The 14,350-nt window shown below is 35.9% G+C and overlaps 3 protein-coding genes across 3 annotated transcripts in view; all 3 read right to left on the bottom strand.

Annotated features, from left to right (window-relative positions):
* Positions 1-511, bottom strand: part of pds5b (PDS5 cohesin associated factor B) — a 35,234-nt gene extending 34,723 nt beyond the window's left edge. Inside the window, exon 1 of the mRNA XM_065280777.2 lies at positions 247-511. The gene's annotated coding sequence lies outside the window, so the exon portion shown is untranslated. The remainder of the gene's footprint in view (positions 1-246) is intronic.
* A 702-nt stretch (positions 512-1,213) lies between these two features.
* n4bp2l2 (NEDD4 binding protein 2-like 2) lies at positions 1,214-4,467 on the bottom strand. Its single transcript, XM_065280776.1, has 6 exons — positions 4,355-4,467; positions 3,288-4,147; positions 2,998-3,122; positions 2,302-2,390; positions 2,035-2,111; positions 1,214-1,607 (listed from the first exon to the last, which is right to left on the bottom strand). The coding sequence occupies exons 2-6, from the start codon at positions 4,145-4,147 to the stop codon at positions 1,484-1,486; spliced, it is 1,275 nt and encodes a 424-aa protein (XP_065136848.1). The 5' UTR covers positions 4,355-4,467; the 3' UTR covers positions 1,214-1,483.
* Positions 4,468-5,827: 1,360 nt separating this feature from the next.
* Positions 5,828-9,375, bottom strand: mmp13b (matrix metallopeptidase 13b). Its single transcript, XM_065280775.1, has 10 exons — positions 9,024-9,375; positions 8,677-8,924; positions 8,446-8,594; positions 8,220-8,345; positions 7,974-8,129; positions 7,753-7,873; positions 7,457-7,590; positions 6,603-6,762; positions 6,364-6,467; positions 5,828-6,193 (listed from the first exon to the last, which is right to left on the bottom strand). Exons 1-10 carry the CDS (start codon positions 9,117-9,119, stop codon positions 6,093-6,095), a joined length of 1,395 nt encoding a protein of 464 aa, XP_065136847.1. The 5' UTR covers positions 9,120-9,375; the 3' UTR covers positions 5,828-6,092.
* Between the last annotated feature and the right edge of the window lie 4,975 nt (positions 9,376-14,350).

Raw genomic sequence — 14,350 nt, 5'->3', positions numbered from 1 at the left:
GATCACACACGTTACACGCAAAACAATAACAATTGTCATTGCAATGTTTTTAAGTGAAAGGATTTGGGGGGAAACACACAGTCAGATGTCCTCGCATGGGTTATGAGAAGAATAGACAGCCCCAGAAAAAGGAAAACGCAAACCGAATCGATCATAAAATAACAATTCCAATCAGCGCACCACGAAAGTACATAGCAAACGACCGAATTACAGACCGAAAACGTAAAAACGGAAATAAACGGTTACCTTATTGGAAAAAGTGCGCGCTCCGCTCGCTTCTCCCAACGCTGTGTGATCCTCCTGTCGGCTTCAAAATGGCGCCAATTTGTCCTGCACCAGCCAGTGCAGCTCCGCTCTACACAGACCCTCCTCCACTGAGCTTTATTTATTTGTGAACATTATTTTGAGAGATAGATCGGTAAAGATGATTTGCATCAAAAAAAGAAATACATTGCAGAATAGCTATAAAAGTAAGCAATGCATATACGAGCGTTTATGATCGTTGTAAAACTAGCGGAGCTGTGTGTGGAGTAATAGCGGCATCTATCGGTCGTCATACGAACGACACCGGTTCTCCTCCTCCATAGTTGAAACCAGACATGTCGATTTTGCATTGTTTAAAAAAAAAATTTTTTATTCACAACAAATAAAAAATAATCAACATTTTGGAGAAACGTGGTCACGTTCAGTCAACTATCTGTCGATAAATTACATTCATAACATGCCTACATTAAAATACTATAGTATAGTATATTATAGTATATTATATCAGTTGTTCTTAAACCAGGGAAATGGCAAACGTTATGAAACACAACAATTTATTAGATTTATGCATGAAAAAACAGATATGCTTAAAAATGCATTTAAATAAATGCATCTGGTGTAATTTAAAACTTCAGATTTTCATTTAGTTTTTCAGAGTTTAAATCTAGAAACTTGAACATGCAAGGATGTCCAAAGGTAAAATGTTTGCAGTTTTCCTTTGAAACATTGACCATGGTTTTATTATTTAAACCATATTTTTGTCAGTCTGATTACCATTAGTATTACAACAGTTTTACTAAAATACCATGGTTAATTGTGGTTATTGTAGACCATAGTACATTTGTGGTAACTGGGGTTTTACATCCAAAAAAAAGTTTGTTTTTGTAAGCATCATCTTCATTTGTAATCAGACACATTATAATAATTATTATATCACAATGGACACCAATAAGACAATAAAGTTTACTACATTTTCATTTTTTTCTAAAAGTAATGCTGTAAAAAACATTTTCTAATCAAACAGAAATGTTTTAATGTTGTTCTCAATATTTCAAATAAATAAACAACATTTCTTAAAATATAAAAGGGACTTGGTCATTGAATCATCATCATACAGTCATTAAAAAACACATTTAACATCATAAGAATCTAAATGGCTACGAAACAAAACTATTCAATTCTAAAAGACAATTTGTCAACTTCATGTCCCCAGATTCTGTTATTGTCCTCTGGTTTTATGAGGGGGCTCTGCAGAATTCATTACAATGTCAATGTTTACAGGCCCCTCGAAACGATCCAGCATCTTTTCTATTGTTTCTTGAGGGACTCCATGTTTATTCCTCCTGTTGATGAAATTTATAACCATGTAAGCTAAATACCAAGACATTTACTGGACTTGGACTGATACAGGGAGTTAAAATAGCACATGCTATTAATGACAGTAATAAATAAAAATGTGGGAAACGATTCAATGCTGTCTGCACAGATGCACCAAATTTATCCAGAATAGTCTGATTAATTGCTTGCACTGGCTCTTTATCTGGCCTGCAATCACAAATATCAAAGAGCCTTGATCCAGACTCAAGTCAGACGTTACAATTCAAAAGGATAAGAAAGGTCCTTACAGATCCTTGATTCAAGATATTTTATTCACTTATAAACAAATGTTTTCTGAACCCTCGTAAACCTTGATCTGAATTCTTTTTCATTCAGTGATTAATAGAAGTTGCATAATATGAGATGCACATTGACACTTATTATTACACTTACTTTGCTAATTCAGCAGGATCATATTTCCAGTTGGTTTCTGGCTCACGAAAGTCCACTTCATATCTGTTCATTAAAGCCTGGGTGACATAAACTAATATTATTAAACTAACTTAACAGACACTATATAATGCTTTTTATATAATGCAACATCTCTAGTTTCCAACACATGGAAATCTTCCAGAAGTACTCATTACATCACTTCCTCTTAAAAAACTGTTAGTTTAGTCAATTTTAAATACAAGCATTGCTAAAAGACATTCAACTCACCATTTCAACATAAGGTTTCATCTCCCAGGCCTTAATGTTTGTGTTGTCGATGATAACAGGCGAGCGACCCTCCGACATTGCACGCTCAGCTTTAAAATGATAAAGCAACAAGAAACATTTACTTATTATTTAAAACTGCCCGTAAAAGTCACAGACCTTCACTGCGTGCAAAATCACCTACTTCCATACTATATAATAAATGAAAATCAGTATGCGAGATGGGTAGTATGTCCGAATTCATAGTATTCAATAAACCCAAATGACCTACTGCTTCCGGCTAGCTTTTTAAGTATGCATTCGATGGAAACGTTACTATACCATGAGGCAAAGCAAGCTGAGGTGCCGCCAAATGAAAAAAAAAACAGTGAATGTAATAAAAATTCCAGAAAAGTATGAACACGGTGGGTCTTTAAGGGATTTAGGTACCAAGAAATGTATTTCTTGTGATTTAATTAAAATTATGGTTGTGGTTGTTCTGGTTACATTACATGTCCGAAATTTATTCACACTGCACCCACACATACTACTGCTACTGTAAAGCGTACTGTTTTAACAAAAAAAACTAGGTACTTAATCTGACTTAGTATGTATGTGATTTGGGACACAGCGCTTCGTTTTTAAATTAAGCACTTCGTAAAGTGTACATTAAATACTTTAAATTAGTATTCGTAAAAATGTAACCGCTTCCTTTCTCACCTCTCATCTGATTCCAGTCGTGAGCATCCCCAAGCAGAGTGCCATCAAATACATATGTGTTGTCTTTAAAAAAGTAGTCATCTGTACTTAGTATGGTTCCATTGGGGCCACTGGACATAAGTTCTCTGAAGGATATTATAATCATTATTAATAATAAAAGTCTAAGCCATAATTCACTATAATTAAAAACTTATTCTAGTTTAATTTAATGCTTGCACAACTTTGCACATACAGAGAAAACAACATATCAATATACCTATAATTTTTTTATGGTTACACTAACAACTCACCTGGCCAGAGAGGATTTTCCAGAGCCTGGTAGCCCCCTCAACAATATAAGACGCAAAGTACTGTCATAATGATGATATTGGTCTTCTTTATGGTTGTTCTCCTGCCAGTTTGATGTTTCATATTCTTCAGAGTACCTAGAAAATTCATGAGACGGTTGACACCTATCATGCCACTCATTTGGCGGCAACCGTGACTCTTCCCATGGTGCCCAGTTGCTGTTGTTAGTATAACTGTGGAAGTTTTGCCGGGGTCTCATATCTGAATGATACATGGGACCTCCAGATGGTGGGGGAGGAAAATATTCAAAGTCTGAATTTGATGGGCCTTGAGGAATCCATGGTGGAGGGGGATACCACGGGTCTAAGTGTCCTGATTTGCCAAAGCTCTCCGTACCACATTGTGTGCGAGGTCTCCATCTATTTGGATGTTGCCACTGGTGTCCACCGTGTGTGTGTGGATCTGGATAGGGTCTGTATGCTCTGCTGTGATCAGTTTCGACAACAGGAGTGTCCTTCTGTGGTGGGACACTTCTTTCAGGCTTGCAGGATTTATGCTCATCAACCTGGTCACTGGAGTCTACTTCCTCAAGCTCTTTATAAAAATCATTAAGTTCCTGCTCAATGGACGGAGGCTCAGGGCGACATGCTGGCCCAATGAATGAAGTACTAGTGATACCCAAACCTTTACGTGTGTTAGTAAGTTTTTTACTTACACTAGTTGCTGAATTGCTCTGATTAGTGGAAGTAAATGATATCTCTGTGACATCAGATGGGTTCGTTTTTGGGACTTTTGCATAGACGTCTTCTACATTTCCACCCTCAGGAGGAGAAGTAGACTCAGTGGGATTCACATTGGGCATCTATAAATAAGTTCACACACAATTATTTAAACTTTCGAAATCAAGTGGCAATCACTAAAATAGAGAAGCAACGCTTTAATCCTCGTGTCATGAGCGCCGTGTTTTAAATGTGTAACGTTAATTACACTCTTGAACAGTAATTATATAAAATTAAGTTTATGTTTCAGTTATTTTGTAGTATGCGTATTAAATAGATAAAGTACTTACCTGACGGTGTAAAGAATACGTTTCCTAAAATAATAAATGTTTCGCTTTTCAATAAACCTTTTGAGAGCGTCGCAGAATGACAACAATGCGACGACGCCACACCAGGAAGTAACACATTTCAAAATAAAAGCATCTTACTAAAATATATATATATATATATATATATATATATATATATATATATATATATATATATATATATATAAACTAATAAAAATAAATGCACTTTAAATCATATAATATTGAACACAAAGTGACCCTGCCAATGAAAACCCAGCTAAAGTTTATTTTTAGATTAACTGCTTTTACATGAAATCATCCTAAATAATGTAAAAGCCCAGCTAAAGTTTGTATTTTTAGATTTACTGTTATTTTACATAAAATCATTCTAAATAACATAAAAAAACATTTTTTGAAAACATAACCTTGAAATTTGGCTGTGTCAAAGACTGAAATCATAGTGAAATTAATGACTGAAATCAAATTTCAGTGCTAGATTTTAGATTTTGAGACTTTAGCCTTGTTTTTACAGACAGGTTCACAAATATGTATTTAATTATATATATGAAAATATATGTATTATAAGATATTGTAAGTTTATGTGTTAAAGCACAATTCAGTACAAGGACGTGGACAACATAATTTCAATCAACAATTCAAAAACATAAACTATTCAAATTAATAAACCAAGTTTCCCTTTAACAAGTAAAAACTCAACATGCATCTACAGTTAAACAACAGTGTGTGTCAGTACATAAATTCTTCTGTGAAAATAATATACATTTTGAAGAATAATAAATGCAAAATACATAACTTAAAATGAATTGAAATAGTCCTGTGAACAGTATTGTGCAGACATGTTATTAAATCTGAATGAATGTTAATTAATTTAATACCTTTTCTACAATAGTTATTTATTTAATAGGGTCTTTCTCTTTAAACAGTTAATTTATCTTTCAAATGTGTTATTCTGAACACATAATGATATAAAATGATATATTTTAAACCCCTTTATAACTGTTAACAAAGACTTTGTTGAATTGAGCCTTACTAATTTATAATATCTTGCAGCACTAAACCCTAAACATAGTAATTGTGGAAAAACTATGAAAAGTATCATATTACAAAACATCAACCTGTCAGACTAAGCTTGATAAATAATTTATTATGATAACCACCAATGGCCTGATTTGTCCCATATAAAATCCCCAACGCTGCTTGGTAGTATGCCAGGCATGTCTGCAAACATTGTGGCTGTATGTGGGATTTGCTGAAATCCCCCATAAACCCTGAGGGCAGCCAAGGATCATGAATACAAGCGATTCAGCGCCTCTCATCTCACAGCCACAGGCATTTATACTAGTCATACATGTGCCAGCATCAGGTGCAGGAAAAGGGAAAGAAAACACATTTTTATAAAACAACCTAGAACCACAAAGACTATAGTCAGACTAGTAAGTTTAATATCTTTATTATGACAGAAACCATGACAGAAACAAACAACAACTTTAATAGCATCATGCACTTACACAACAACAAGCCCACCACCTTATTTTCTATAAAGTAAATTTATTAAAATATCCCAAAAACATGATTCCAAGAATCATGGTTTATAAATAAATGAATGAAGAAAAACAGACTTTTTACTGATTTACCAGCTCAGTTTTGTGTTTTAAAAATAAATGATACGTTTCACAGCAGTGATTAACAGTTTATGGTAAATCCACATTCTAATAGCTTAGCAATTGAGTATTGAATTAGCCCTCGTAATGCGCATGACTTTCCTTGAGTTGTAACTGTATTCAAACTGCAAATGATCGTGATAGAAGTACAAATATCCTGTAAAAAAAAAAGGGAAAATACAATACAAGATTAATTAAAGAATTTAAGCCTTAAAAAGTCAGTTTCAATACAGAATGATTAGCTTAACGCAAAAGTAAACAATAATACAACAAAATGTAAACAAAAATTTAAATCACTACAGTTAGGTTATGTAAAGTTACACATACCGTAATGGTAGGCAGCAGCATCTACTTCATCTCCTATTCCAGGAAAGTCTGTCTCGATAGATCGTGGGTAGCCCTTGTCCATGGTGCCTGTTAGCTCGTCATAACTGAAGAATAGATGCAGCTAACATTAACCTTTAGCATTTTGTTAGCATTACTTATTTGTGAGTACCACATTTTCATTGAGGGCATAATGTTCAAATAAAGTAAGAGTAATGATATATTTTGGAGTCTCAACATACCTCCAGTATTCTTCATCAGTGAAGAGCAGAGTCTTGCCCGTGTCTTTGATGTTAACTGCGGCATCAATTTTCCGGATAGTCTTTGGGAGGCCGAGCTTGTGAATGTATTTTGGATAGCCCTCAACCAGATTGTAGCCATTAAGAGCCCACATTTTGATCCCTGTAAGAAGGTTAAACATACATTAAACAGAAATCAAAGTGTTCATAAAGTAGACCAGCTTGATCTCACGAGAATTAAAGAGAGTTGGCTAATTCGTACAAATCTTCACAAAGTTAATCATGAAAAAAACGTACGATTATCATAAAACAATAACAAAGCCCTACCCCTAATCCCAACTTCACAGGGGTCAAGACAATTCATAAAAAATGTGTGATTGTGGTCGTACGAATTAATACGAATTAGCCACCTTGTAAAATTTGTACGAATAGCCATGAGATAGCGTTGAGTAGACCCAGTAATTTACGTTAAATTACAGTACATTTACAATAACTGCATTGTAGAGATGCACCAGTTTATCGGCAATTTTTCTCACTATTGCACATCAACCGATTGTTTAAAAACAGCGGATGATAATGGCAGATTATATCCCGACAATCATAGGGGTGTTTTAATTTGATTAGGTCACAATAACATCATTGTGTTGTACGTTCTGCACTTCTATGATTTCACAACATGATAATTTGAAACAAGGATTAAAAAGCAAATTGGTACTATCAAAATCGGTAAATATCATTCCAAGTAATCGAATATCGGTATTGGCACAAAAAAATTGTTGCATTCCTACTGCATTGCATAAGATAAAGATATGAATGAATGAATAATAATCTGAATTTTGGATCTCTAAAAAACTAACCACTAAATAAGATGACGACATCTTTCTCCGGGTTCTCGTACGCAGCATCTACTTCGTTTGGAATTTCTGGCCATGTAGATTTTATCAGGGTTTGTTCGGGTTCAGGCATTTGTGGATGTAGCCGCCAATAAAACCTGCGTGCCAAAAACAACAACATGTTAGGAGTACATAATGCAAGAGTGAAAGAATGCAGCAGTGTAGATATTTGCCTGAAAGAGGTGCAATTATTTCTGAACATTTTACGACAACAATTAACTTTTATTAGCTTGTCAAAGTTCTTGATAGATATCCAGCACCTGTCTTTAAAAATGATGGTCTCTCCACGAAGCTCTGTAACGGCATCAAAACTCAGTTCAGGGTCACATTTGGTTGGAGCGTCAGGCTTTGGCTTGACCCTTCTGTGTTTGGGATTTGGACCTGAGATTGAAAATGCATTTAAAATGGAACATTTTGGAAATGAAACATTTTGGATATGGAACATTTTGGGAATTTTCTGGGATGATTATGTAACACTTACCATAGAGAGACTGAATGCCTTTAATGTCATCTTCAGATAGAGGGTACCCCTTGGCATACGAGTACACTGGGAACATCAGTGACCCGGGGTCAGAGGAATGGGCCATACCAAGAGCGTGACCGAATTCGTGGGTCGCGACCAAGAAGAGATTAAATGCTACAAAGAACACCATCATGATTATAAATTTAAATATAACTTTTATATAACTACAAACAATTTGGTGTATTTTTGTAGAAATTATTGTACCATGATCGTCTTTAGTCCACGTCTCATCTTCGTCAAAGTGTGTATCACCACCAATGCCATTTCCAGGAGGATAAGCATGAGCGAGAAGACCCTCCGGTCCATCAAATGGGTTAAAGTCTCCATGTTCTGTTATTTATTTATTTTTGTTGTAAAAAGAAAAGCAAAACAAATGAATAAATAAAAATTCAGGAACAAACATTTTAGTCAATAATGGAAACGGCGATACCTTTTGCTCCAAAGCTGATCATAATATCAGCGTTTCCCTCATAAAGTTTCCTAAATTTCAATGGAGTCACATCACTCCAGACATTAAAAGCAAGTCGAACGGCTCTGTCAACATCCGACTTCCTAAGGTCCGGAGTGTAGTTTAGTATCCTGCATGTAAAAAAAACGTTTAAAATTTAGAATTAAACATCAAATTTGAGCTTTTTCTCTTAAGGTTGTAACAAACACAAACCTAAAAGTCACATTTGTTGTTTGCCATTTAAGGTCTCTGGGAAAGTGGTTATATTCCGCCACATCTGGTACCCCGCAACGTGCCATTTCCATGAGCTCCACCGTTTCGTCATCCAGCTTTCCGGTCACGTCCAACCTGAAGAACTTTTGCATCTCTCGAATCTTCTTCTCAAACATGGCATCGGTATCGGATGACTTTCCCGCTCTCTGGAGACCAGCCGGCATGCCATAGTACCTCCTGAGATATTTCTGGAAAAATGAAACAAACAGGATAATTAACAAGTAAAGGAATCTTTTCTTTCACAAATAAACTCAGCAAAGCTTACATATCAAAGTCCATTTCCTTACCTTAGCTAACAACACCTCATCTTCCTCCTCAGATACAAGAGGTTTTGCTAAAGCGTGTGCTGCGATCGCCAACAATATCACAACTGTGAGTTCCATGCTGACAGGATCATGTTTTCCCTGGTCTGAAGGGTCCCTTTATAGGGATCTCTCCTGTCCATACTTGTGATTCATGTAAAAGTACCTCAGCCAGTCAACTTCCTCTAACCGACAGCCAACAAAGTGTGGCTAAAACTGCTTGTTTGGCACCTGAGTGAGCAATGTTATCACTGCTGATTTTAAAATGATCCTTTTTGAGTGAACGTTGCGTCATTTTAAGTATATGAGTAATACGGTTAAAAGGTTTGCTGTGTTTGTACTTGTAGTTTCACAATAATTTACAGTAATTTTACAGTAGTTTTAGGAAGGGATTTTATGAAGCAAAACTTCCTTTCACGGGATCAAGTAACTATTAATAACATTTCCAGACTTCTCTAACATGATTCTGAATCAGCTTTGACTAAGACCAGGCATATGACTTCTAAACCTGGACAGACATTAAGACAAACAGAGGAGAATTTAGGGGCTGCGGCTGAATATAAACTACACAAGCACAGTCAGGCAGTGATTCTGAGAGGACGAAATCTAAAGAAAGAGTCGAGCAAAAAAACTATCCTAGTAAATGACAATATAAGCCAACATAAACCAAAATGCACAGCTGTTAGGGGCTTTTTTGTTGTTTTGCTCATGATACTGCTGGTTTTGTGTCATTTAGACCAGTAATAGGGAGCAAGCAAAGGGCAAAGTTGCTTCTATGTTAAGGAACCATTGCCTCTTTGTTTCTACATTTAAAAGACAAAGCTGGCAATTCTGGTTATACTTTCGTTCTTTTAATAATTTCTTTATTTTATTTTATTTTATTTTATTTTATTTTATTTTATTTTATTTTATTTTATTTTATTTTATTTTATTTTATTTTATTTTATTTTATTTTATTTATAAATCACTCAGGGTTATCTGATTTAACTATTTGGCTTGTGTTTTGTTTCCGTGCACTTCAGGCATTTTGCACATAATTTGTTCTGCACCTTGTTACTTCTGACCTTATTTTATTTTAAAAAAATTATTAATTATAAACGTAAATTCTGATCTAATTTAAGTCTGTACATTTTGGATTGCTTCTCGTTGCATTGATATTATGCTGTTTGCGTTCTGGCCATGAGGCTGGCGCATGCAATTTAGCCGAACGTGCTAGGTGCTCTGCGTCTCATATTAAAGGCGTTCTAAGCGAATCTGTGTGTTGATTTTTGAAATGTGTTTTTAAACAAACTGAGCGTAGTTAACTCCTCCCCCTCCCTTCCGTGCTTTCATGAACACGCCCAAACCCAACCCCCAAATCCTTCTTGGCGTTTATTGGTTAGAATACTTTGTTATGGTTTCTGGTGTAGGTAAGTTTGTTATTATTGCAGTTTGTGGAGGCTGGGCTGTCTACAGAGATCGCATTTTTCAGCGGACAGGAAGCAAGCAGATAGTGAGGAGATGTTTGCTGTATGTAACAAAAAATGTTTTATGGTCTAAAACGCGTGAATTCGCTTAGAGAACCTTTAAGGAGTTCATCAAACTAAACATAAAAAACGGATGTTTTTCGACGGGTATATTTTAAAACAGGGTGGTTTTCTTGTCAAAAGTCCCACACTCTGTGTGTATTCAAACCTTATGGAGGCATCCTGTAACCAGGAGCTCCCACACTTTGTGTGTGTACTAAAACATCATGGAAGAAATCTTTAACAAGAATCTTCCTACACCATTTTAGGTGTATTATATTTACGATGGAAGTACTCTGTAGCCAGAGTGTCTATTGCCAGGCATGACTTTGTAACTTTTGCAATTGTTGATCATTTTAATTAATTGGAATTGAATCATATTCTGTATGATATTCTTTAATTGATGTTTGAAGCTGGAACCTGCCTGGTATAATAAATTGTTACATTTGATTCATCTAAATTCTTCAGAAATTGTATTGATTTATTTTAATTCTTTCAGAAATTATTATTTCCAGTAGATTAGAAGGAGTCTGGTATTACCGCAAAATAAGTATGTCAGGATATGATCACACTGGTGTTTTGATGTTGAATGGAGCATGGGGCACATTCACCAGGACTCTCAGATTTATGTCTATCACCTGACTTAGCAAGTTGCATGATCGTGACTAACTATTTTTATGATCGGAGCAAGCATGGGGCGGCCAGAAGTAAAAATATTAGTTTACCCGGCAACCTCTGACTAAGATCAGACTGGCAATTTTGTGTCCGTGAGATGTACGCAACGGCCGACGTATATCCTGTGCAATATCGGGTCCCTAATGAACGAATAACTAAGACTATGGGAATTTATAAATAATCAAACATTGGATACCTTCCTTGGGCCAGTGGGTGGCGTCTTACAAAACACTGAATTGTACCCAGGGTTTCCAAGGCAGGATCAAATTTTTTATATTTTTTAGGCTTAATTATCCATTTTTTTGTTATATCTTTGTGTGATGTTCTGTAGATCGTGGCTTTAAAATGTTATGAGGAATGATTAAACAAATGTTTATGTTGCCTTACATTTTACCTTAAAAAAATGATATAAATGCATCGTCAGTTATGTCTTCGTTCATCACTTGAAAGACAGTTTTGGTCACTTTATCAGAAAGTTGTTTCTGTGTGCTGCTTGTGAAAGAAAATAAAAGTTACCCATTTGTACCTGGCCCACTCCCAACCCATGCACATTAGATGATTCGACTATCGGTCGACTATAGAAAGATTCGAAAATTCTGATTCGAATGTGTAAATCCTTAGTCGAGGACACCCCTAATATATATATACATTGTCACCGAATATTAATGAACTCTCATGCGAAGATGACAGTAAGTTACGCACAACCACGCGTGACATGAGCTAATCCAATTAAGTTTGAAAATAGCTGCATTTTACTGCGCAGCATTTTGATTGGTCAATCTATCAATCAGACTAAGAAATCAACATTTTCTTATTTTATTTTAAGCAATTGGAAATCTAAGGGGGGCCGGACATGTAAATTAGGGGGCCAAGGCCCACCCAGGCCCCCTCATGGCTACGCCCCTGTTCCTTATGTTGCGTTCACACCTGCCGCGGTAGAGGCGGCAAAAACACGCCATTGGTACGTAGTTGGACGCTTAAACATTTTGAGTTTACTCACTTCATTCCCGCGTGAAAGCCACGCTTGAAATTAGTCATGCGAGACATTAATGTGGAAATTCGCATCATGGGAGTGGCTTCTGCGACTCCGCTTGCTCCCTGTAATCACGTCACTACTAGAGCAAGCTCCTGATTGGTTTACGCGGCGCGAATATACGGCAAAGTACAGATTTTTCAACTCAGCGTAATTCCTGCGGCAACACTCAATTAGCGCATAACTCGCCATTCGCGCATATACCGTGCTCCATGATGCCTATAAGCGTCTTTGCATTGACCTAAAATGAGAAGAAGATTCGAAAGATGCAGAAGTTCTTCAGATTGGACGTGACGGGAAAGCTGAACAATGAAACTGTGGAGCTCATGGAAATGGCATGTTGGGGGTACCAGATGTGGCGGGATATAAGCACTTTCCCAGAGACCTTAAATGGAAAACAACAAATGTGACTTTTAGGTTTGTGTTTGTTACAACCTTAAGAGAAAAAGCTCAAATTTGGCGTTTAATTCTCTTTATTTTTTGTAAGTTTTTTTACAAGCAGGATACTAAACTACACTCCAGACCTTAAGAAATCGGATGTGGACAGAGCCGTTCGACATGCTTTTAATGTCTGGAGTGATGTGACTCCATTAAAATTTAGGAAACTTTATGAGGGAAACGCTGATAGTATGATCAGCTTTGGAGCTAAAGGTATCGCTGTTTCCATTATTGACTAAAATGTGTGGTCCTGATTTATTTATTTATTCACAAAATGTGAATAACACATTTACTGCGCCAGAGGTCGAAGTACTGCAAACTCAGTTCTCTTCTGCCATACAATACAGTTCTCATTTTTTATACGCTTAAAAATCACCACATTTTATTTTGTGCCAGCATATTTACTAGTGTAACTCATGTAACAATCTTTAAATAGGAAAAACATGGAAGTGTTTGGTGGCTTCTAAATTCATCCCTGTTTGGATCCTAAGGAATGAATGGGGCTAGGCTAAATGCTAACACATTATCGACGCGCTGTGCAAAGATAAAGTGCACACATTGAAAAAAGATAGGGATGTATTAATTCATTTAAGTTGATGTAAGAACATAGTAAAATATTGAAAACGGTGTTGTATTCCTTTAAATTTAGTTTAGTTTGATGCCATTTATTAGCTTAGCTAGATTTAATTTAAGTGTCTTGGAATTTAGGTATTTCATTTGCTTGAATCACATGTTCCTCTAGCTCACTTCGTAAAGCATTAAGCATAGTAAAAGTTGTGGGTTCTAATCCTAACTGCACTGTGATGCACTGTAAGTCGCTTTTGATTAAACATCTGCTAAATGCATATACATTTAGGAGAAATAATGTTTGTTTTGTCTGTAAAACATGAGTAAAAAATGTGTTATGGTACCCAAAAGGTATATATTAGTGCACCTTAATGTGTTAAAGGAACAGTATGTAGGATTGTGGCCAAAACTGGTATTGCAATCACAAAACGTGTGGCTAAAACTGGTACTGCAATCACACAGCTGGTGGCCAATATACCAAACGACAACATAAACATCAGTTGAGGGCTGCAACTCCACTTTTTAAATGACAATATCCTGGCCAGACCACTGTTGTGAGTGATATAAGTATTTGAAATGAAAATGATTTCTTAATGTCTAGTGACATTTCAGGGCCATTTAATGATTAGTTGATACAAATTTCTTACATACTGTTCCTTTAAAGGTTGAAGTGGGAGTTCCTGTGGAGGGTATTGCACCCCTGACAAGCTAAAGGTACAAATTATTTCAAATAGTGTTACGGTTTATCATTAAGACCTGATGTGCCAAATGAGCAGAGAGAAAAATATTTTTACGAGTGCTGACATGTCCTAGTAATGGTGGCTGTCCCTATGTGACCCAATAATAAAGTGACAGAATTCCTCAGTTGTGACTCTGTACATTAAACACATAATTGTCTAGCCTTCTGGCTATAATTTTCTGGAAAAAAAGTGTAAATACAATAAAAACCTGTACAGTAGCACTTAGTCAAATTACGCTTGTCAAAGACATACTCATGTGCAAAAAAAATGTCTTTTTAAAGTACAAACATACTCTTAATTGTGTTTTAAAGGACTCACTAAATTCTCTTTATATGCCTTTGTTTCAGGAATAAC

This window comes from Paramisgurnus dabryanus, chromosome 8, assembly GCF_030506205.2.
Source record: "Paramisgurnus dabryanus chromosome 8, PD_genome_1.1, whole genome shotgun sequence".
NCBI classification, from domain to species: Eukaryota; Metazoa; Chordata; class Actinopteri; order Cypriniformes; family Cobitidae; genus Paramisgurnus; species Paramisgurnus dabryanus.
Note: the sequence above shows the minus strand (reverse complement) of the source record. Positions and strands in the feature narration are given on the sequence as shown.